Below are 21,578 nucleotides of genomic sequence, written 5' to 3'. Positions count from 1 at the left end.
CGCTTGTGGCTCCACCCAGATGGCAGAATGGTCTGCCCCCGCTCGTTCCTCCATGTTTTGGCACATGTTGCTCATGGCTCTACACATGTAGGAAAAGGAGGGATGAATGGGATTATCCAATCACAATGGTTTGCCCCAGGCATCACACTAGCGACACAGGCCCTAGTAGATAGATGCATGACATGCCAGCAGACAAGAAAGAAAAGTGGCCCAGTCCAACACGAACACTTGGTACCCCTGTCGGGGCCCTTTGTAAATATGCAAATCGACTTCTCACACATGCCACCATGCCAAGGTTGCAAGTATCTCTTGGTAATAGTGTGCCAGTTCTCCAAATGGGTAGAGGCTTACCCAACCAGAAAAGAAGACGCTAGAACAGTTGTAAAGTGTCTTCTCAAAGATGTTATCCCTAGATTTGGTGTTCCAGCAGGGATTAACAGTGACAGAGGTCCAGCATTCGTCTCTAAGATAACCCAGAGTCTAGCTACAGTGTTAGGGTTCAGATGGCAGTTGCACGTTCCCTATCACCCACAGAGCTCAGGCCAGGTTGAGAGAATGAACTTGACCATAAAGGAGAAACTCACCAAGACAATGTTGACCACAGGATTGAAATGGGTAGATGCACTACCACTAGTCCTGTGTTCCATCAGAAACACACCGAATGCCACGACAGGGCTTAGCCCCCACGAAGTATTGATGGGAAGGGTAATGTCCACAGGGTCCAGTCCCCCAGTGACACCCCATAAGCTTACTCTGTTATGGACAGATGATTACATGACTAACTATGTAAAATATTTGACTGACATGTTGAGAAAGTTTCACAGACAGGTGGCTGACAGGCTCCCTCAACCTGGAGAGGAGCCAACCCACCCTTTTGAGATTGGTGATAATGTGCTAATCAAGTCTCTTGAAAAAGATGCTCTGTCTCCCAGGTGGAAAGGTCCTTTCCAGGTGTTAATAGTGACCAGAACAGCCCTAAAGGTTCAAGGCAGGACAGAGTGGATCCACGCTTCTCGATGCCGCCTGTCTCCTCCGCCGATCAGAGGGGAGGGTCAGGGTGCTGGCGTGTGATGAATGTCCTCATACTCCTTGGTCTGGGTCTACTATACCTGGCCAAGGAAACCCCGCCAGAGGAGGCGGAACCAATCCCGATGACAGGTGGCGAGGGCTCCCGCCCCTCAGAAGGTGAATATAAGGTGCTCTTATCCAAGGGCGCAGGCAGTTTGGCTATTCGGGGCCCAGACCCTGAAGGCCAAACCACATCAACGGGCACACCATTGCCTAGCAACAAAATCAGGTTGTTTCCCACCATCACACAAACATTTAGAAAAAGAGGGAGAAAAAAGAGGAAAGTGGGCCCCGAGATAAGGCTACTCCCTCTCCCTGCTCTTGACATTCCCAAAACAGGATTACAGAATATTTCCTTTGAATGTCCGACTACACACTGTAACTCACATGACTGTGTTGTTGTGTTTCCTGTGTTTTCAAGCAAAGGCTTATGGGCGTGGAACGTCTATCCAGAGACGGGGTACCAGCGGTTCCAGGTCTCGCAGCGGATGGTAAGAATAACACTCAACACCATTGCAAATGTACCCCCAGAAATGTGGTGTTTCACTAAAGAACAGTTAAAGAATGATCCTATGTGTACCACATGGACACCCAATTACAGAGATCCCAGTACAGGGGTCACTAGATGCTCAAATATGGAACCAGGTCCAGCTGTAATTAAGTCACCAGGAAGTGATGTAGATTATTTAAAGAGTGCCCATATCACTCCACCTAAACAAACTAAAACCCATTCTAATTCTGCAATACATCTAATGATAGATTATGCACATGAACGCAATGTTAGCAACTGTTGGCTGTGCCAAAATATGCCAGAGTCCATGCACTCTCCCATGTTCAGCCCAATTCCTTTCACAAAACCTGACTACAGTTTAGTTAGCTGGAATGATATAGCATCCCGAATTAGCGATGAGACCGATGATTGTTACATCCCTTCTTACCCCATAGACTCCAAGCAACCTTTAAGGTACAAGGGCTTAATCTCGCTCATTGTTGACACAATAAATAAGGATTACCTACCAGACGGTTTCAAGCGAGTAATGGTCCTAAAAATTATATATGTGAAGAAGTACTTAAACCTAGTTTTTGAATACAGATTCCAATTAGCTCTAGTCCAGACTAATTGTTCAATTAACTATACGGGACCAACATGTTCACCTCAACCACACACACCATCTTTGTTGGTTGAAGCCTTAGTAACAGTGGTACCCTGGTTTGGGTCCCGAACAGTGGACTCGATTAAAGTTAAAATACATGACTGCTCGCTGCCATTACCCCTAGGTAAGTCCCCTACACGTGACTGTTCAGTTTATATTCCCCCAGTTGTGGTGCATGAGTGGAAGAATGTGTCTATCTGCTTTCAGAACGGAGGAGGGTTTCTACCCTCTCACGATGTGGGCCACAGCGACTGTAACACCGTAATAAAGGTCAAACTAACCAGTACTCCCCTCCCAGAGAGAGTTTACTTGGTCTGTGGAGACAGAGCCTACAGTTGCATGCCTTATGACACTTTTGATGGCACCTGTTATCTAGCCTATCTAATCCCTTTGATCCGTAAAGTAGAGATTGATGAGATTGCAGCAATACTCCCCTCCCTACACAGAAATCGTAGGACCATCACAACAGGTCAGCAGCTGGCTAGCGCTGTCCTGCCCTGGTACGGCATTTATGTTTCCCAGCAGGAAATCATAGCTCTCTCCAAAATAGTGGAAAACCACCTCAATGTATCCAACAGAGCCATGTTGGCTGAACACAAAGAACTGCAGGAAGTTAGAACAGTGGCATTACAGAATCGCATGGCACTGGATCTTCTGCTAGCAGCACAGGGGGGCACGTGCAAGGTGATTGGCTCTGAGTGTTGTTCTTTCATCTCTGATGCTACACCTGAGGTCATGGATATGGCTCATGATACTGCTAGGGGAATAAAATAATTGCACGAAACTCATGGGTTTGCATTTGGGGATTTATCTGGAATATTTGGGTCATGGGGAGCGGGATTGGGTAAACTTGCCATTACCATTTCACTGTTTATCTTAGCTGTACTAATCCTGATAGTGTGCCTAGTCACTGTTGTTAAGCTGGTCATGCAAAAGGTTGTCAAAACCGCCCTCCAGGCCCCACAGACACTGGTGGGGTACGACACCATTGATGACACCGTGATGATGTACGACGTCGAGCTTCCCGACCCGTGGGTCTCTACCGTGGCACCCGAACCATGGGTTCCCCCTTACAATGAATGGCCAATTAATTAAAACTGATTAAAGTTGATTTTTTCCTTTTCAGGTTGTTACACTACACAATACATGTCTGACTTTTCCTTTTCAGATTTTGAATGTATTGATATTACTAAAATTAAGTGCCTGACTCTTAAGATAATCCTAAAATTGAGGACACTGCAATTTTGCAGATCACAGATTGATCAAATCACCAGTGTGAATTCTATACTCTAACTGTGAATTTTAGCAGGGTCTCTTACGATCCTGAGTTTTATTATGCTTTTGACTAGTGATTGCCTTCAAGTAAATCTTTAAAGCGGCAAGCTGGTTTTGATTTTATAGTTTGATGAATGAAATTAACTAATGGTAAATGATAAAAGATATTAGTTGAAAACTAATATTTAGCCATTGTGCACCTGTGTTTTATGTGTGTTCATTATTATGCTTTTGACAAAAGATGATCAAACACTGATGAGAGATGATTTTTCCTATTATGATTGGCTGTATCAATCATTGTGATTGAATGTTTCAATCTTATTCCACTTTGTGATATAATTGATGTAAGGTGAGACCACACTCGAACCTGGAGACGCCTATTGAGTTAATTATTGACCAAATTATTATTAGACTAATGTTTTTAGGTTATCATAAATGATAAAAAGAGAGGACTGTTGTGGAAATAATTATCATAAGACGCCAATTAGTAACATACAGGACAAACCTCGATGTCTGTTTACCTTCTTTAAGGACACAGGCGGCTTAGCCAATAATGTTATTGTTCCCATTCTGTGACCGGTCAATACTGGGATACAGATGGTCTGTGTTGTGGGTACACTGGGACACTTCCTTCTCTGTATTTGTGGACTCCAAGGTAAAATCTTCGAGGTCATAAGTGTCCGAGGCAAGTAGCTCTGTGTTCCCACACTGTTTAGGCTATCTCCTCAAATATGTTGTTTACTCTCTGCGAAACCAGTTAGATGGGCTGGCAAGAGAGAGGCTCTCCAGAATTGACGTGGCAACTCTACCGTGGAGTCAGAACCTCTGACTCTTGGATTTGTGATGTGAATACTCTGGTACCAACTCCAAATAAATCACAGTGGTTTGACATCAAAGCTCCGACTCTTCCCGTGTCTCCTTCCTGAGTCGGTGACTCCATTGCATGCTACACAGAAGTTTCCTCTACATATGGTTCTTCCAAAAGTTAACTTAGACTTTTTCTGACCCATGTACATCACCCTGGATCTCTGCCTGTGAGTGTGGGACCAGTGACTCTGTAAGCAGCAGCCTGTCCTCTGGGTGGGATTGAGCCAGCTGCTGGAAGGAGCTCTCTGGGTCACAGCCTGCTGCTGCGGCTCTCTCCCCCCCTGTATTCACATCACTTTTACCCAGCTTTCACACACACACACTCATTCCCGGGTAAGAAAGCCATGTGCATCACCCTGGATCTCTGCCTGTGAGTGTGGGACCAGTGACTCTGTAAGCAGCAGCCTGTCCTCTGGGTGGGATTGAGCCAGCTGCTGGAAGGAGCTCTCTGGGTCACAGCCTGCTGCTGCTGCTCTCTCCCCCCCCTGTATTCACATCACTTTTACCCAGCTTTCACACACACTCATTCCCGGGTAAGAAAGCCATGTGCATCACCCTGGATCTCTGCCTGTGAGTGTGGGACCCTGCTTACAGCAGTGACTCTGCTGTACATTTCACGAGTCAAATATGGATGAAATGGACAGGTTTCATGCTGTTACATACCTGGGTTACATAGTGCTGCGAAGCAGCCTGTCCTCTGGGTGGGAGAGAGCGAGGTGCTGGAAGGAGCTGTCTGGGTCACAGCCTGCTGCTGCTGCTCTCTCCACCCCTGTATTCACATCACTTTTACCCAGCTTTCACACACACTCATTCCCAGGTAAGAAAGCCATGTGCATCACCCTGGATCTCTGCCTGTGAGTGTGGGACCCTGCTTACAGCAGTGACTCTGCTGTACATTTCACGAGTCAAATGTGGATGAAATGGACAGGTTTCACAAGAGAAGCAACCTCACTTTTACTTAACTGGAAGTTCTGAGTACTTCTTCCACCTCTGCTTGATAGGAATCGGGATTTATGTTGGAAAAATCATTACAAATTGGCAATGAGGAACGCTTCACGAATTTGCGTGTCATCCTTGCGCAGGGGCCATGCTAATCTTCTCTGTATCGTACCAATTTTATTATATGTGCTATCGAAGTAACACAATATCTCCCTGCATCTGGGGGATATTCCCAGGTCTCTGAGCAAGGTCAACTTTGTATTATGGTAGCAGAACACATAGAGCTCAAAGGGAGCAAAACACTGGGTTTACATGGGCCGAAAACTGCAGACAGAAGCTGCGCTAGCATGGTTCGTGGCTCTCGCCTTTGGCTTCTTTGGCATTGAGTCCAAAAAAGACCCCTGCTGCTGTGCTGCACTTTGTGCCCCCGATTGGAACCTATGTCTATTTCAAGCCTTATCTGTCTTTAAGGGTTAAATGTGGTTGATGGGCTGCTTTGGCCGGCTCAGAGGCAGGAACCGCCACGCCGTGTCCTTTGTCGTTGCAAAACTGCCCTGCCTCTGACCCGTCCAACTCATACTTACCTGGCAGGGGAGATACCATGATCACCAAGGTGGTTCACCCAGGGCGAGGCTCGGCCATTGCACCCCGGCTATGCTGACCGCTGCGAATTCCCCAAATGTGGGAATCTCGACTGCATAATTTGTGGTAGTGGGGGACTGCGTTCGCGCTCTCCCCTGATTATAGTGTTGAAGAAAAGGTCAAAGACAACCTGGCTACAGCTTGCATGTGTGGCGGCTTCTTTGCTCCAGGAAAGACTTTCTGGTGCCAATGTCCTCCCCAGAGCGTGTCCTTGCTTTGGGCTCGAAATATCTCTGTCCCTTGCAGTGAGCCTCACTCTGCGTGCCACGCTCCAGAGCCAAGGCAAGTTCAATGTGTCACCTTTGGCATTGAGTCAAAAAAAGATCCGCTGCTGATGTGCTGCAGTTTCTGCCCTCAATTGAAACCATCTGTTTTGGTTTAGAGATGCGTCTTTGTTTGTTTTTCCACAAGGCAGGAGATGGGTGCACCGTTCCCGGAGGCGCTGCAATACCGGGTCGATGCGTGGAGTGAACGGGGCAAGTCCCTCTTTCAGCTCCCAGTGCTAAAAATCCATTTAATATATAGTCCCCGTATAGGGGACGTATCAGATATTAAACTGATAAGAACAGATTTTTTTTTTATTATTTTTTTTTTATTATAACAAATCTTCAATTTACTTCATTCATATACACAGTTTACAAACAGGTAAACACTTGACATTCAATACAACACTTATAACACTTTTACTTTTCATACATGCAAATACAGTTAGGTGATCTGGTCTTCACCCCACCAGCCCTAAACCCCCCTTCCATCTTTCCAAAGCGGCGTGTTGTCCCCATTTCAGAATGTCCCTCTCCATTCTCCCCTTCATATCTGCCCTTACTTTTCCTATTATCCCCCTTATGCTGCTGCAGCATTTGTTCTTTGCAACATCCTGCCTAGCCAGCCAAAGATTCCTCTTGAGCAGGCTTACCACTAGCCAAATGGGGAAACTTGCCCAAAATTCACCAGGACCCGAGCCCCTTTCGATCCCATCCCATGTAATTTTAAACCCAGGAAAACTCTGTCCTAACCACCCTTCCACTCTTTTCCATGCTCCCTGTGCGAATGGACAGTCCCACATGACATGTCTGATGGTCTCTTCATCCTTACAATCTGGCCTAGGGCACACCGGAGACCTTGCCAGTCCATGACGGTGCAGGATTTTCCGCACTGGTAAGCACCTGAGCAGGCACAGCCAGTTAAGGTCCTTTAGCCTATTGTCCAGTCCCTTCGGCTGGATCCTCCTCCACACTTTGGATGGTATTCCAATAACAGGACCAACATTAGTTTTCTCTCTGGCTTCTTTATATAGGGTTCTGTGATTGAGTTTCACCTCTGGCCCGGCAGCCTCCGGGTGAGCCCGAAGCCACTTTGCTGCATGGCGGTAGTGCCATGGCTGCTGTTCCGCCCTGGGCCCCAAGTTGCTCCAGGCCATAAGCTCTCTTGCTTGATAAGAAAAGAAAAGGCGGATAAAAAAACCAGAAGGATGTACTACTGGGCCTGATACTTCCCTACATAAGGTTGAAACAAAAATGCAGTCCATCTTCAGAGTTAAATGCGGTACATCTCTCCCCCCTGCTTCGACCCCAGCCAGCATGCGGCCTCTTGCCACATACTCATATCTCCCACCCCATATGAAGCCAAACAAGAGGCGCATGAGAGGCCTCCTCATGCTGACCGGCAACGGATATATGTATGCGAGATATACGAGGGATGGCAATATATCTACCTTCAGCACTAATACCTTCCCTATGAAGGTCAACTGCCTACTCTTCCAGAGTGACACTTTCCTCTCTACGACCTCAAGCCGTCTTGCCCAACTCAGGGAAGCACTTTTAGTAGACTCAAAACTGACCCCCAGAACTTTTATAGGCCCTGGGCAGAAAGCAAGACCCCCTGGCACATCCATCCTTTCTCTCCATTTCCCAAAAAACTTCACAGAGGACTTTGCACAATTAAGCTTGGAACCGGATGCCCTGCCGAAGTCCTCCATGATTTGCAGCGAACGAATAAGGCACTCATCCCTATCCAGCAGCAAAGTGGTGTCATCTGCATACTGGGACAGTTTCACCCGTAACCCTCCACTGCCAGGCACTAGAAAACCTCTGACCCCTGTGTCGGCCCTGATGGCTGCCGCCAAAGGCTCCATATAGAGCACATATAGCAGTGGTGAGAGAGGGCACCCTTGTCTCACACCTGATTGTAACCGGAAAACATCGCCTAGGTATCCGTTCACTACTACCCTACTCCCCACGTCCATGTATAATGTGCGCAACCACCTTATAAAGACTTTACCAAAACCTAGCCTCTCCAATATGCTGAACATAAATTTCCACTGCACCCTGTCGAACGCCTTGGTTTGGTCAAGAGCAACCAGCATGAGTGGCAGGTTTCTGTCCTCTGCCCATGCTATCGCATCCCTTAGGAGCTGCAGGTTCCATCTTGTTGAGCGCCCTGGCACTGCACATGTCTGGTCAACATGAACCAAATGGGGCATTGCTTCGCCTAGCCTATCAGTGAGAACTTTTGCCAGAAGTTTATAGTCCACACATAGCATGGTCAAAGGTCGCCAGTTGCCTATTTCAGTGCGATCTCCCTTCTTATACAGGAGGGAGATCACCCCGGTGGCTAAAGTCCCGCTCATTTCTCCTGCCTGCAGCACCTCTGTCAGAACCTCCAACAATACTGGCCCTAGTATGCTCCAGAACTTTGCATACAATTCTACAGGTAAGCCATCAATTCCTGGCACCTTACCCTTGTTCATTCTGTTGAGCGCACCCTCCAATTCGCTAACCGTTAGTGGGAGCTCTAAAGCCTGCACTATGTCCCCTGGAACCTGGCGCTCAAGCAGTTCCAGGAAATCATCCCCTCTTCCCACATCTTTCTCCTTGAAACTGTCCCTGAAATGATCTGTGGCAACCCTCACCACCTGGCCCTTTTCTGTCACAACAATACCCTGCCTGTCCCTAAACCCTGTCACCACCTGCCTTGCTTTTTTTTCCCGTACCGAGCTGAAAAAAGCAGCAGAACATGTTTCTGACTGCTCAATGAACTCCGACCGTGATCTCGCCAGGAAAGCCCGGGCCTTGCCTTCAGAGACATGTCTGAGCCTTGCCTTCAAAGAATCGCATGCATCTTGATTTATAGTGGAACCACAGTTCCCCTTTGCGTACTCACGCTCTAGGAGTCGCTGCAGATGAGACACCTCCCTCTTTGACTGTCTTGCCTTCCTTTTGCAATAACCTAAACAGAAGGTCTTAATTCTGTCCTTGGCTACCTCCCACCACTCTAGTATCCTCTGACACAGCGGTTTGAGGCCCAACACTCCCTTAAAAAACAAAGGGAACTGTTGGTTGAAAAGCTTTTCCCTCCAAAACACTGACATTTAGGCGCCAGTAACCAGGCCCAAAAGTTTGTGCATCCAAATCTACTCGAAACAGCAGGCCATCGTGGTCAGAAAAGAAAACAGGGATGGTCCTACCTTTGATCAGGTTTAAAGACCTGGAAAAAAACAAATAGTCCAAACGTTTTGCCACCCCTCTTGAGTTACGCCACGTTGGGCTGTCTATGTGTGGCTTGACCCCCTTACCCCCATCTACCAACCCACATCTAACCATGAGTTGTGAAATATACTGGTCGCTGGCATCTCCTCCCCTCCCCAGCTCAACGTTAAAATCCCCCCCTATAATTACCTGTCTATTGGTAATAAGGAAAGGCTCCACTGATTTAAACAGATTAGCCCGCTCTGCTGGCGACTGTGGTCCATATACCACAATGACCCGCAGCTTCCTTATTCCCCATACGATGTCTGCCCCTATTGCCCTGCCCTGGTCAATAACAAAAACATCCTCCACCCTTATTTCCTTAAAACAAAACAAAATCCCAACCCCCGTGGAGTGAACCCCCCCTACACTCCAAATCGAGTCCCCTTTCGTCCACTCCCTTGAAAACATTCCCACATCCCCCATGTCTCTCAGATGGACCTCTTGCAAAAAAACTATGGCTACATGCAAAGTGCCTAAACAAATCAAAAACAGTCCTTCTTTTAACAGTGTTCCTCATTCCTCTCACATTCAAAGTGAGAACATCAAAAAAACTTGTCATTAGCAATGGAATAATTACCCACTCAATGTTCACGTTGCATAGGGGTCGTCACTGTCCATCTGGTCGGCCCATAACACGGGAAGCATACTTGAAGAGGTGGAGGGACACAACGTGCCTCCTTGTGTGTCATCCCCCAAGTGAGGCGGTTGCAGCAGTGGTTCAGCAGGTAGCTCCCGGACCAGTGGCAACCCTGATGGGAGCACAGCCCCTACAACCCCTGGGTCCTCCTCCATCGTCCCTCCACCCAAACCATGGCCTTCGTCCACTTTGCCCCTCCCCTGGTCGCTGTCCTTCACTGGTCCCTCCCTCTTCTGCTGCCCATCTCGTTTACCCACCGCCGCCACCACCTCTTTGGCCTGCACCTTCCTCCTCGATCCCTCAGTCTTTGACCTTTTGTTGTCTCCGACCTGCGAGCAGTCCCCATTGTCTGCTGAAGCCTCTGTTCCGAAAGCCTCCGCTATTTTACGTGCCCCAGTCTTGACACCCACATCGGCTGCTACAGTTGAGTCTGTATTCCCCGCGGGGCCTTTGTCCACGCTGTCAGACCCCGAGCCGCCGCCTGGTCCCTGCTCCACTGTCACGGTCTCCCCCGTGCTCTCTGGAAACATAGCCTTCTGGCACTGGAAAAGCCCTTCCAGAAGGTCCTCGAACTAATTTCCCTTCCGGTTTTTGTCCCCGGCTACCTCCGCAAACGTCCTCCTGCGCTCGGGACAGCTTCGGTATAGATGGTCCTTCCCACCGCAGCCATGGCAGGCCTTTGGCACTGTACAGTCTTTGGCCTCATGTCCCCTTTGGCCACAAAACCGGCAGCTGTCGCCGCTGCACCCTCCATCCACATGGCCTGATTGCCTGCATCGCCTGCAGAAAGCTGGCTGGCGCGGGTAGAATAGGTACCCTCGATCTGCTCCAAGGCTGAAAGAGGCAGGCGGGTGCATGAGGCCGCCAAAACTCTCTGGTTCAGATTTAAGTAGCACCTGGAACTGCCTTCGACCTGTCCAGATCCCCATGGTGTCCTTGACATGCCTTGCTGTAGTTAGCACTTCCCCATACAGCCTCAAAAAATCAGCCAGCGCATTGTCAGTCACAAAGGGATTAAACATGTGGACCGTGATTGTCCTGAAATTTGGTCTGTCCAAATTTAAAACCTTGTAGCAGGCTAGCGGCTTTAGCATAGCAGCAGCAACACAGTCCTTTGCAACTTTCGTGTATACCTGCTCGTCCTTCAGGGTGAGGTCAAAAGCCTTCTCCTGCTGGTTCCATTGTAGGCAGTAGATGGCATCGACCTTCAGATTTAGCTGCTCCATGATGACTTTCCTGCAGAACCACGTCCTCGACACGACATCTTCCGCCGCATCAACTGCCTGAAAACGCAGTGTGAATCTCAGCCCGACTCTTGGGATCGGCTGACCATAGTTGGCCCTCCCGGCCATCGCTCCTTTCTCCTCGTGCTTCCAAATGTCCTTCCTGGAAAAAATGATAAGAACAGATACTCCACTTGATCTTAGCCAAAAGGCCGAGAAGCGATGAGCCTTAACGTTTGCTGCGGGAGACGGACTCGTTGCGCAGTCGCCGCAGGTCTTGGTGCGGCTCTTTTGACCTGGCGTAACCGAGGCGCTGAGTAGCTTGGATCGCCCAGGTGCTAACGACTGTTCTTGTCTTTCTCAAACTCAGAATGCTCAGCCAAATGGCCAAGCCTACCAAAAATAGGTTGAACTCGTAGGTGTTCCTCTCCACGGAAGTCTTTAGTAAAAGGCGAAAGACTTATACGCTTTGAAGAGAAACCAGAGTAATTGTGGAGGCTGTCCTCGAGAACAGACACCACCATAGTTGTCCCAGTCCAAGCCCTCGCGGTGACCCTCACTTGGCACTTCCACATCCCAGGCCACACCCTTTCCCCCAGCTGCGCTAGCATGGTTCGTGGCTCTCACCTGTGGCTTCTTTGGAATTGAGTCCAAAAAAGACCCCTGCTGCTGTGCTGCACTTTGTGCTGCACTTTGTGCCCCCGATTGGAACCTATCTCTTTAGTAATACGCTTGAGTTGTGTGGCATGTTATACGTGCTGACTCCGCGGCATTAGAAAACACTAGTTTGATGCTAAACATCAAATCCATTTAAGGGAGGAACACTAGAATGTCTTTACGGATATAGATCTTATAATGAAATATAGAGGCGTGGTTGCTTGAAAAACAGTCTTTGTTGGCTGAACTTTTCGCCTCAACTGCCGTATGGTGGTTTGGCATTATAATTCAGCATTGGTGGTTCAGTGGTAGAATTCTCACCTGCCACGTGGGAGACCCGGGTCCGATTCCCGGCCAATGCAATAGACAGTTCTTTGTTGTCTGAAAATAAAGTATAATGCCTACACCACTTGGACTCTGCAACAGCAAACACACAGGTCTTTGGAGTGTACAAGTAAAGAGGGATGTTCTCCGTGCCGACTCCCATTGATTTGAGAACTCGGTGAGATGCTCGACATCAAATCACTGTAAGGAAAATGTCTGTCTTATGGACAGAGTTAACATGGGACTTGTCCTTCAAATGTACTGAGGTCCGCACAATGGAAATGTGATGTCAACTACCAATGCAAATTCCCTGCCACCGGCAAGACACATTTGACCAACTATGCCTACACACATGCAACACTTGGGGGTTCTCTATGCATGTGTCTGAGGGTAAAATAATCATCATTCTGTATATAAATATGTTTGTCAATATCATGGACATCTCCTGCTAAATTGAGGTCCACGAAGCTGACACAAGATACCCGCAGATAAGCACTCATCTCGGACTAAAATCCTCAATGCATAGCAGTTTTAATGGCATGCCCCCATATTCTTTTGTTATTCAGTGTTACCAGGGGCACGAACTTCTGACCGGTGTTCCCTCTTGGTTTAGTCCGTGGGGGAGTGCTTAAGTGTGGGTACACAGGTTCGTCTGGTGCACAAGGTTATGGAGGTGGGGGTCTTGCTGGTGCTCAAGTGTCCATATACGTCACCCCATATTCACATACCTTTTACCCGCCTTAAGAGACACTATTTTGGGGTACAATTTATCCATTTTCACCCCTTTTTTCTGGTTCTTCCAAAAGTTAACTTAGACTTTTTCTGACTCTGGAGGAATGTAACGGGAGTTGTCAGGGGACTATATCCGCCTTAAGAGTCACTATTTTGGGGTACATTTTTATCCATTTTCACCCTTTTATATGGTTCTTCCAAAAGTTAACTTAGACTTTTTCTGACCCATGTACATCACCCTGGATCTCTGCCTGTGAGTGTGGGACCAGTGACTCTGTAAGCAGCAGCCTGTCCTCTGGGTGGGATTGAGCCAGCTGCTGGAAGGAGCTCTCTGGGTCACAGCCTGCTGCTGCGGCTCTCTCCCCCCCTGTATTCACATCACTTTTACCCAGCTTTCACACGCACACTCATTCCCGGGTAAGAAAGCCATGTGCATCACCCTGGATCTCTGCCTGTGAGTGTGGGACCAGTGACTCTGTAAGCAGCAGCCTGTCCTCTGGGTGGGATTGAGCCAGCTGCTGGAAGGAGCTCTCTGGGTCACAGCCTGCTGCTGCTGCTCTCTCCCCCCCCTGTATTCACATCACTTTTACCCAGCTTTCACACACACTCATTCCCGGGTAAGAAAGCCATGTGCATCACCCTGGATCTCTGCCTGTGAGTGTGGGACCCTGCTTACAGCAGTGACTCTGCTGTACATTTCACGAGTCAAATGTGGATGAAATGGACAGGTTTCATGCTGTTACATACCTGGGTTACATAGTGCTGTGAAGCAGCCTGTCCTCTGGGTGGGAGAGAGCGAGGTGCTGGAAGGAGCTGTCTGGGTCACAGCCTGCTGCTGCTGCTCTCTCCACCCCTGTATTCACATCACTTTTACCCAGCTTTCACACACACTCATTCCCAGGTAAGAAAGCCATGTGCATCACCCTGGATCTCTGCCTGTGAGTGTGGGACCCTGCTTACAGCAGTGACTCTGCTGTACATTTCACGAGTCAAATGTGGATGAAATGGTCAGGTTTCACAAGAGAAGCAACCTCACTTTTACTTAACTGGAAGTTCTGAGTACTTCTTCCACCTCTGCTTGATAGGAATCGGGATTTATGTTGGAAAAATCATTACAAATTGGCAATGAGGAACGCTTCACGAATTTGCGTGTCATCCTTGCGCAGGGGCCATGCTAATCTTCTCTGTATCGTACCAATTTTATTATATGTGCTATCGAAGTAACACAATATCTCCCTGCATCTGGGGGATATTCCCAGGTCTCTGAGCAAGGTCAACTTTGTATTATGGTAGCAGAACACATAGAGCTCAAAGGGAGCAAAACACTGGGTTTACATGGGCCGAAAACTGCAGACAGAAGCTGCGCTAGCATGGTTCGTGGCTCTCGCCTTTGGCTTCTTTGGCATTGAGTCCAAAAAAGACCCCTGCTGCTGTGCTGCACTTTGTGCCCCCGATTGGAACCTATGTCTATTTCAAGCCTTATCTGTCTTTAAGGGTTAAATGTGGTTGATGGGCTGCTTTGGCCGGCTCAGAGGCAGGAACCGCCACGCCGTGTCCTTTGTCGTTGCAAAACTGCCCTGCCTCTGACCCGTCCAACTCATACTTACCTGGCAGGGGAGATACCATGATCACCAAGGTGGTTCACCCAGGGCGAGGCTCGGCCATTGCACCCCGGCTATGCTGACCGCTGCGAATTCCCCAAATGTGGGAATCTCGACTGCATAATTTGTGGTAGTGGGGGACTGCGTTCGCGCTCTCCCCTGATTATAGTGTTGAAGAAAAGGTCAAAGACAACCTGGCTACAGCTTGCATGTGTGGCGGCTTCTTTGCTCCAGGAAAGACTTTCTGGTGCCAATGTCCTCCCCAGAGCGTGTCCTTGCTTTGGGCTCGAAATATCTCTGTCCCTTGCAGTGAGCCTCACTCTGCGTGCCACGCTCCAGAGCCAAGGCAAGTTCAATGTGTCACCTTTGGCATTGAGTCAAAAAAAGATCCGCTGCTGATGTGCTGCAGTTTCTGCCCTCAATTGAAACCATCTGTTTTGGTTTAGAGATGCGTCTTTGTTTGTTTTTCCACAAGGCAGGAGATGGGTGCACCGTTCCCGGAGGCGCTGCAATACCGGGTCGATGCGTGGAGTGAACGGGGCAAGTCCCTCTTTCAGCTCCCAGTGCTAAAAATCCATTTAATATATAGTCCCCGTATAGGGGACGTATCAGATATTAAACTGATAAGAACAGATACTACACTTGATCTTAGCCAAAAGGCCGAGAAGCGATGACCCTTAACGTTTGCTGCGGGAGACGGACTCGTTGCGCAGTCGCCGCAGGTCTTGGTGCGGCTCTTTTGACCTGGCGTAACCGAGGCGCTGAGTAGCTTGGATCGCCCAGGTGCTAACGACTGTTCTTGTCTTTCTCAAACTCAGAATGCTCAGCCAAATGGCCAAGCCTACCAAAAATAGGTTGAACTCGTAGGTGTTCCTCTCCACGGAAGTCTTTAGTAAAAGGCGAAAGACTTATACGCTTTGAAGAGAAACCAGAGTAATTGTGGAGGCTGTCCTCGAGAACAGACACCACCATAGTTGTCCCAGTCCAAGCCCTCGCGGTGACCCTCACTTGGCACTTCCACATCCCAGGCCACACCCTTTCCCCCAGCTGCGCTAGCATGGTTCGTGGCTCTCACCTGTGGCTTCTTTGGAATTGAGTCCAAAAAAGACCCCTGCTGCTGTGCTGCACTTTGTGCTGCACTTTGTGCCCCCGATTGGAACCTATCTCTTTAGTAATACGCTTGAGTTGTGTGGCATGTTATACGTGCTGACTCCGCGGCATTAGAAAACACTAGTTTGATGCTAAACATCAAATCCATTTAAGGGAGGAACACTAGAATGTCTTTACGGATATAGATCTTATAATGAAATATAGAGGCGTGGTTGCTTGAAAAACAGTCTTTGTTGGCTGAACTTTTCGCCTCAACTGCCGTATGGTGGTTTGGCATTATAATTCAGCATTGGTGGTTCAGTGGTAGAATTCTCACCTGCCACGTGGGAGACCCGGGTCCGATTCCCGGCCAATGCAATAGACAGTTCTATTGTTGTCTGAAAATAAAGTATAATGCCTACACCACTTGGACTCTGCAACAGCAAACACACAGGTCTTTGGAGTGTACAAGTAAAGAGGGATGTTCTCCGTGCCGACTCCCATTGATTTGAGAACTCGGTGAGATGCTCGACATCAAATCACTGTAAGGAAAATGTCTGTCTTATGGACAGAGTTAACATGGGACTTGTCCTTCAAATGTACTGAGGTCCGCACAATGGAAATGTGATGTCAACTACCAATGCAAATTCCCTGCCACCGGCAAGACACATTTGACCAACTATGCCTACACACATGCAACACTTGGGGGTTCTCTATGCATGTGTCTGAGGGTAAAATAATCATCATTCTGTATATAAATATGTTTGTCAATATCATGGACATCTCCTGCTAAATTGAGGTCCACGAAGCTGACACAAGATACCCGCAGATAAGCACTCATCTCGGACTAAAATCCTCAATGCATAGCAGTTTTAATGGCATGCCCCCATATTCTTTTGTTATTCAGTGTTACCAGGGGCACGAACTTCTGACCGGTGTTCCCTCTTGGTTTAGTCCGTGGGGGAGTGCTTAAGTGTGGGTACACAGGTTCGTCTGGTGCACAAGGTTATGGAGGTGGGGGTCTTGCTGGTGCTCAAGTGTCCATATACGTCACCCCATATTCACATACCTTTTACCCGCCTTAAGAGACACTATTTTGGGGTACAATTTATCCATTTTCACCCCTTTTTTCTGGTTCTTCCAAAAGTTAACTTAGACTTTTTCTGACTCTGGAGGAATGTAACGGGAGTTGTCAGGGGACTATATCCGCCTTAAGAGTCACTATTTTGGGGTACATTTTTATCCATTTTCACCCTTTTATATGGTTCTTCCAAAAGTTAACTTAGACTTTTTCTGACCCATGTACATCACCCTGGATCTCTGCCTGTGAGTGTGGGACCAGTGACTCTGTAAGCAGCAGCCTGTCCTCTGGGTGGGATTGAGCCAGCTGCTGGAAGGAGCTCTCTGGGTCACAGCCTGCTGCTGCGGCTCTCTCCCCCCCTGTATTCACATCACTTTTACCCAGCTTTCACACACACACTCATTCCCGGGTAAGAAAGCCATGTGCATCACCCTGGATCTCTGCCTGTGAGTGTGGGACCAGTGACTCTGTAAGCAGCAGCCTGTCCTCTGGGTGGGATTGAGCCAGCTGCTGGAAGGAGCTCTCTGGGTCACAGCCTGCTGCTGCTGCTCTCTCCCCCCCCTGTATTCACATCACTTTTACCCAGCTTTCACACACACACTCATTCCCGGGTAAGAAAGCCATGTGCATCACCCTGGATCTCTGCCTGTGAGTGTGGGACCCTGCTTACAGCAGTGACTCTGCTGTACATTTCACGAGTCAAATGTGGATGAAATGGACAGGTTTCATGCTGTTACATACCTGGGTTACATAGTGCTGCGAAGCAGCCTGTCCTCTGGGTGGGAGAGAGCGAGATGCTGGAAGGAGCTGTCTGGGTCACAGCCTGCTGCTGCTGCTCTCTCCACCCCTGTATTCACATCACTTTTACCCAGCTTTCACACACACTCATTCCCAGGTAAGAAAGCCATGTGCATCACCCTGGATCTCTGCCTGTGAGTGTGGGACCCTGCTTACAGCAGTGACTCTGCTGTACATTTCACGAGTCAAATGTGGATGAAATGGACAGGTTTCACAAGAGAAGCAACCTCACTTTTACTTAACTGGAAGTTCTGAGTACTTCTTCCACCTCTGCTTGATAGGAATCGGGATTTATGTTGGAAAAATCATTACAAATTGGCAATGAGGAACGCTTCACGAATTTGCGTGTCATCCTTGCGCAGGGGCCATGCTAATCTTCTCTGTATCGTACCAATTTTATTATATGTGCTATCGAAGTAACACAATATCTCCCTGCATCTGGGGGATATTCCCAGGTCTCTGAGCAAGGTCAACTTTGTATTATGGTAGCAGAACACATAGAGCTCAAAGGGAGCAAAACACTGGGTTTACATGGGCCGAAAACTGCAGACAGAAGCTGCGCTAGCATGGTTCGTGGCTCTCGCCTTTGGCTTCTTTGGCATTGAGTCCAAAAAAGACCCCTGCTGCTGTGCTGCACTTTGTGCCCCCGATTGGAACCTATGTCTATTTCAAGCCTTATCTGTCTTTAAGGGTTAAATGTGGTTGATGGGCTGCTTTGGCCGGCTCAGAGGCAGGAACCGCCACGCCGTGTCCTTTGTCGTTGCAAAACTGCCCTGCCTCTGACCCGTCCAACTCATACTTACCTGGCAGGGGAGATACCATGATCACCAAGGTGGTGGGTCTCCTTTGGCTTTGTTGCTGTCGTGCGGTGTAAGGGGCGCAATAAAGTATCTGTGGTAACCCAAGACCAGTGGGTTCACCATGGCTTCAAACCAGACCAATCGCCGGAACGCTGTTCGTTTTGACCTTCTGGAAGATCTACAGATGGACCGCTTGCAGTTCAGCCGACACATCCTGCAGAAAGAGCTTGATATTTCATCAAACCATCTGGAATACATCTTTGCTTACCCTGGGAAAAAGATATTTGAGGTCATCTTCACAACCAGCCAACACTTCCAAAACTGCCTGGAAAGATTTGAAAAGAAGAAAACGTCAGGATCAGGCTTTGATAAGATCAGCATGACACCACTTGCCGAAAGGGACCTGAAAACTGTTTATGTGATGATATTTTCAGAAAAAGTCAGGAACCAGGATGTCTGGACTTGGATGACAAGATACGGTGAAGTACAAAATGCAATAGAGGTGATGGACATTGATGGAATAAAAACCGGGTCTAGACGTTTCCAGGTCCGTCTCCAACGACAGGATGGGGTGCTGAGACACATTCCCAACACCATACAGTTGGGAGCCTTCAGGGGTTCTGTCTTCTACTATGGGCAGCCAAAAGAATGCAGGAAGTGTGGCAGTCTAGACCACCTTGCAGCAGACTGTAGCCGGAATATCTGCAGGATCTGCAAAGCAACAGACCACTCATCAGCAAATTGCCCAACCCCTGTCAAGTGCAACCTCTGCTCCTCCGAAAACCATCGCTTCAAAGACTGCCCGCATGCTTACTCCAACCGGGTGAAACTTTCACTTTTTGAAACCCCTGAAGCCAGAGAGGAGGAACACGCAAATGAGGAACTAGAACTCAGTCAGACTTCCCGCTCAGACACCAACCAAGAACCATCAAACAATGTCTCTCAGCAGCCAATACAAGAGCCCATTCAAGACCAAGAGGAGACAATAGGAGGTGAATCGATCATCGACTGGAGCGATAACACAGTGGAAGACATCATAGGCACGACCTACATCCCCCTCCCTATGGTCCACGCTACAGTCCAGAAGGCAGATCCACTGCCCAACCACGACCCAGGTACCAGAAACGGGAGGAACCCAGGGACCCTTCAAGATGCCGAGAATACACTAGATTCCATAATGACAAACCTCACCATTCCTCAACCCCAGGGGGAGGAAGTACTCAGGGAGGACCCCCCTGATAAAGCACAGGCAAGTGTCCCTTTGGTCCTACCTATTGCCATCAACCAGACAAAAGAAGCAAGGGATTCACCATCACAGAAACGCCCGCAGGAGTCACCACAGTCAGATGAACCCTCCCCCCCCTACGGGGACTCTCCCTCCCCAACCTCAAATCCCTTACTTGAGCCCGAGGATGTAGTTGCCGCCCCTTCGGCTACATCCATAAAAAATATCTATCTGGATAAGGAAAGGGCTATAAAATCCAAGAAAAAGAGATCAAAGAAAACGCCCCAATGGTGACACTTTGAAAACCATGCCGCCCTGCTTTCTCCCATTTGCTCCGTATGCCCCCCATTTCCATTGCATCTCTCAACACAAGAGGCCTAAATGATCCTGTAAAATGTCAATCAGCCTTCACGTTTCTACATTCAGAAAATCATGACATCTGCCTACTCCAGGAAGGTAATATAAATTATAGGGACAATTACAAGATGTTTGAGGACAGATGGAGCCATGGACAATCAGTGTGGTCGGGCGATAACAAAAACCGGTCTTCTGGGGTTGCAATCTTATTTAAAGGGAATCATTTTGACATTCAGAGGGTACAACGCATATCAGATGGTAGAATTCTCTGTGTAGATGTTGGGTGGGGTGATGCCAATCTGAGAATCATCAATGTGTATTGCCCTGTTGATCTTCAAGAACGCCTAGAAACACTAAAAGCAATCCAGCCACTCCTTTTATGTGGAAGGGAGATCATATTGGGTGGAGATTTTAACTGCCTGTTGGCAAAAAATGATCGTTTAACAACATCCCTTGTAAAGCTGGACTCCAGCTCAGAAGCCCTAAAAAACCTAATTAAGGACTTTAGACTTACAGATACATATCGTGCCAAAAACGCTGATTTGCCAGGCTACACTTGGTCAAATGGTAAAACACACTCAAGAATAGACTTTCTTCTGACCTCAAAGGGATTACAGGTCATTAATGCATCTGTCAAACCAGTATTCTTCTCTGATCACGCCAAAATTGACTGTTTATTTGGTTTTAAGGAAAAGGTTATAAGAGGTAGAGGCTCATTTAAGATGAATACATCCCTTCTGGAAAATCCCAGTATTGTAAGGAGATTTAAGGAAAAAATCTATATGTGGTCCTCTCTTGAGATTGTTTTTGACTCTGTGGGGGACTGGTGGGAAGATTTTAAAGTGCGTACTAAGAGCTTTTTCATTGAGGAAGGTAAAAAAGAAGCAAGGAAAAAACGCTATAAATTCAAAATCCAACAAGCAAAACTACAACGACTTTACACAATGGCCTATGCAGGTTTAGATGTAGCAGAAGAGATAGCGAGGCTTAAGAGAGACATGTCACATCTTACTACAGAGGCAAGCTGTGGACTACTTACACGTAGCAGAGTACATCATATGGAAAACAACGAAAAATGTACAAGATACTTCTTTCGAAAACTAGCCCGGCCGCGAAATGTTATGGACGCAATAAAAGATAAAAATGGGAAAGAGCAGACTGATATAGATAACATACTCGCCAGTGTACACAGCTTTTACTCAGACCTCTATAAAGGTGAAGATCTAGACGAAGCAGCTTTGGCTAATCTTCTATCAAAAGTAAACAAAAAGATTAATGACCATGAAGCTATGCTGGAAAGTAGATTAACTGTAAATGAATTGACCAGAGCAATTGAGAGCATGAAGAAAAACAAGGCCCCCGGTGCCGATGGGTTGCCAAAATAATTTTACATAACCTTTTGGACAGAATTGCAGGTCCCCCTATTGAAAATGTACAATGAGAGCCTCCTCGCGGGTAAATTACCACCATCCCTGAGAGAAGGCACAATCTCCCTGTTGTTCAAAAAAGGGGACAAAAAGGAATTAAAAAACTGGCGTCCCCTGACACTACTTGGCGTGGACAGAAAGATTTTAGCAAA

General features: G+C 47.9%; 1 protein-coding gene, 11 non-coding genes and 1 pseudogene across 12 annotated transcripts; 5 read left to right on the top strand and 8 right to left on the bottom strand.

The window, feature by feature from the left end:
• Positions 1-654: 654 nt before the first annotated feature.
• On the top strand, positions 655-3,487 carry LOC117561329. Its single transcript, XM_034238639.1, has 2 exons — positions 655-1,559; positions 2,430-3,487. Exons 1-2 carry the CDS (start codon positions 1,017-1,019, stop codon positions 2,994-2,996), a joined length of 1,110 nt encoding a protein of 369 aa, XP_034094530.1. The 5' UTR covers positions 655-1,016; the 3' UTR covers positions 2,997-3,487.
• Positions 3,488-5,401: 1,914 nt separating this feature from the next.
• Positions 5,402-5,507, bottom strand: LOC117561340. The gene has a single exon (XR_004571354.1). It is a non-coding gene; the product is annotated as a U6 spliceosomal RNA (small nuclear RNA).
• Positions 5,508-5,879: 372 nt separating this feature from the next.
• Positions 5,880-6,043, top strand: LOC117561342. Its single transcript, XR_004571355.1, has one exon. It is a non-coding gene; the product is annotated as a U1 spliceosomal RNA (small nuclear RNA).
• A 319-nt stretch (positions 6,044-6,362) lies between these two features.
• Positions 6,363-6,551, bottom strand: LOC117561331. Its single transcript, XR_004571348.1, has one exon. It is a non-coding gene; the product is annotated as a U2 spliceosomal RNA (small nuclear RNA).
• Positions 6,552-11,477: 4,926 nt separating this feature from the next.
• LOC117561332 lies at positions 11,478-11,559 on the bottom strand (annotated as a pseudogene).
• Positions 11,560-11,707: 148 nt separating this feature from the next.
• On the bottom strand, positions 11,708-11,824 carry LOC117561336. Its single transcript, XR_004571350.1, has one exon. It is a non-coding gene; the product is annotated as a U5 spliceosomal RNA (small nuclear RNA).
• Positions 11,825-12,283: 459 nt separating this feature from the next.
• Positions 12,284-12,354, top strand: trnag-gcc. Its single transcript has one exon. It is a non-coding gene; the product is annotated as a tRNA-Gly (tRNA).
• Positions 12,355-14,169: 1,815 nt separating this feature from the next.
• LOC117561339 lies at positions 14,170-14,275 on the bottom strand. Its single transcript, XR_004571353.1, has one exon. It is a non-coding gene; the product is annotated as a U6 spliceosomal RNA (small nuclear RNA).
• Positions 14,276-14,647: 372 nt separating this feature from the next.
• LOC117561330 lies at positions 14,648-14,811 on the top strand. The gene has a single exon (XR_004571347.1). It is a non-coding gene; the product is annotated as a U1 spliceosomal RNA (small nuclear RNA).
• Positions 14,812-15,130: 319 nt separating this feature from the next.
• LOC117561344 lies at positions 15,131-15,321 on the bottom strand. Its single transcript, XR_004571357.1, has one exon. It is a non-coding gene; the product is annotated as a U2 spliceosomal RNA (small nuclear RNA).
• A 148-nt stretch (positions 15,322-15,469) lies between these two features.
• On the bottom strand, positions 15,470-15,586 carry LOC117561335. The gene has a single exon (XR_004571349.1). It is a non-coding gene; the product is annotated as a U5 spliceosomal RNA (small nuclear RNA).
• A 459-nt stretch (positions 15,587-16,045) lies between these two features.
• On the top strand, positions 16,046-16,116 carry trnag-gcc. The gene has a single exon. It is a non-coding gene; the product is annotated as a tRNA-Gly (tRNA).
• Positions 16,117-17,934: 1,818 nt separating this feature from the next.
• Positions 17,935-18,040, bottom strand: LOC117561338. The gene has a single exon (XR_004571352.1). It is a non-coding gene; the product is annotated as a U6 spliceosomal RNA (small nuclear RNA).
• Positions 18,041-21,578: the final 3,538 nt, after the last annotated feature.

The sequence above is a fragment of the Gymnodraco acuticeps genome, unplaced genomic scaffold (genome assembly GCF_902827175.1).
Source record: "Gymnodraco acuticeps unplaced genomic scaffold, fGymAcu1.1, whole genome shotgun sequence".
Lineage (NCBI taxonomy): Eukaryota > Metazoa > Chordata > Actinopteri > Perciformes > Bathydraconidae > Gymnodraco > Gymnodraco acuticeps.
This window is presented reverse-complemented; position numbering and strand designations above follow the sequence as displayed.

Coding starts and splice junctions, on each gene's coding strand:
- LOC117561329 (XM_034238639.1), top strand. CDS start 1,017: ATGCCGCCTGTCTCCTCCGCCGATCAGAGGGGAGGGTCAGGGTGCTGG. Junction 1,560..2,429: donor TCCAGGTCTCGCAGCGGATG/GTAAGAATAACA, acceptor ATCTGCTTTCAG/AACGGAGGAGGGTTTCTACC.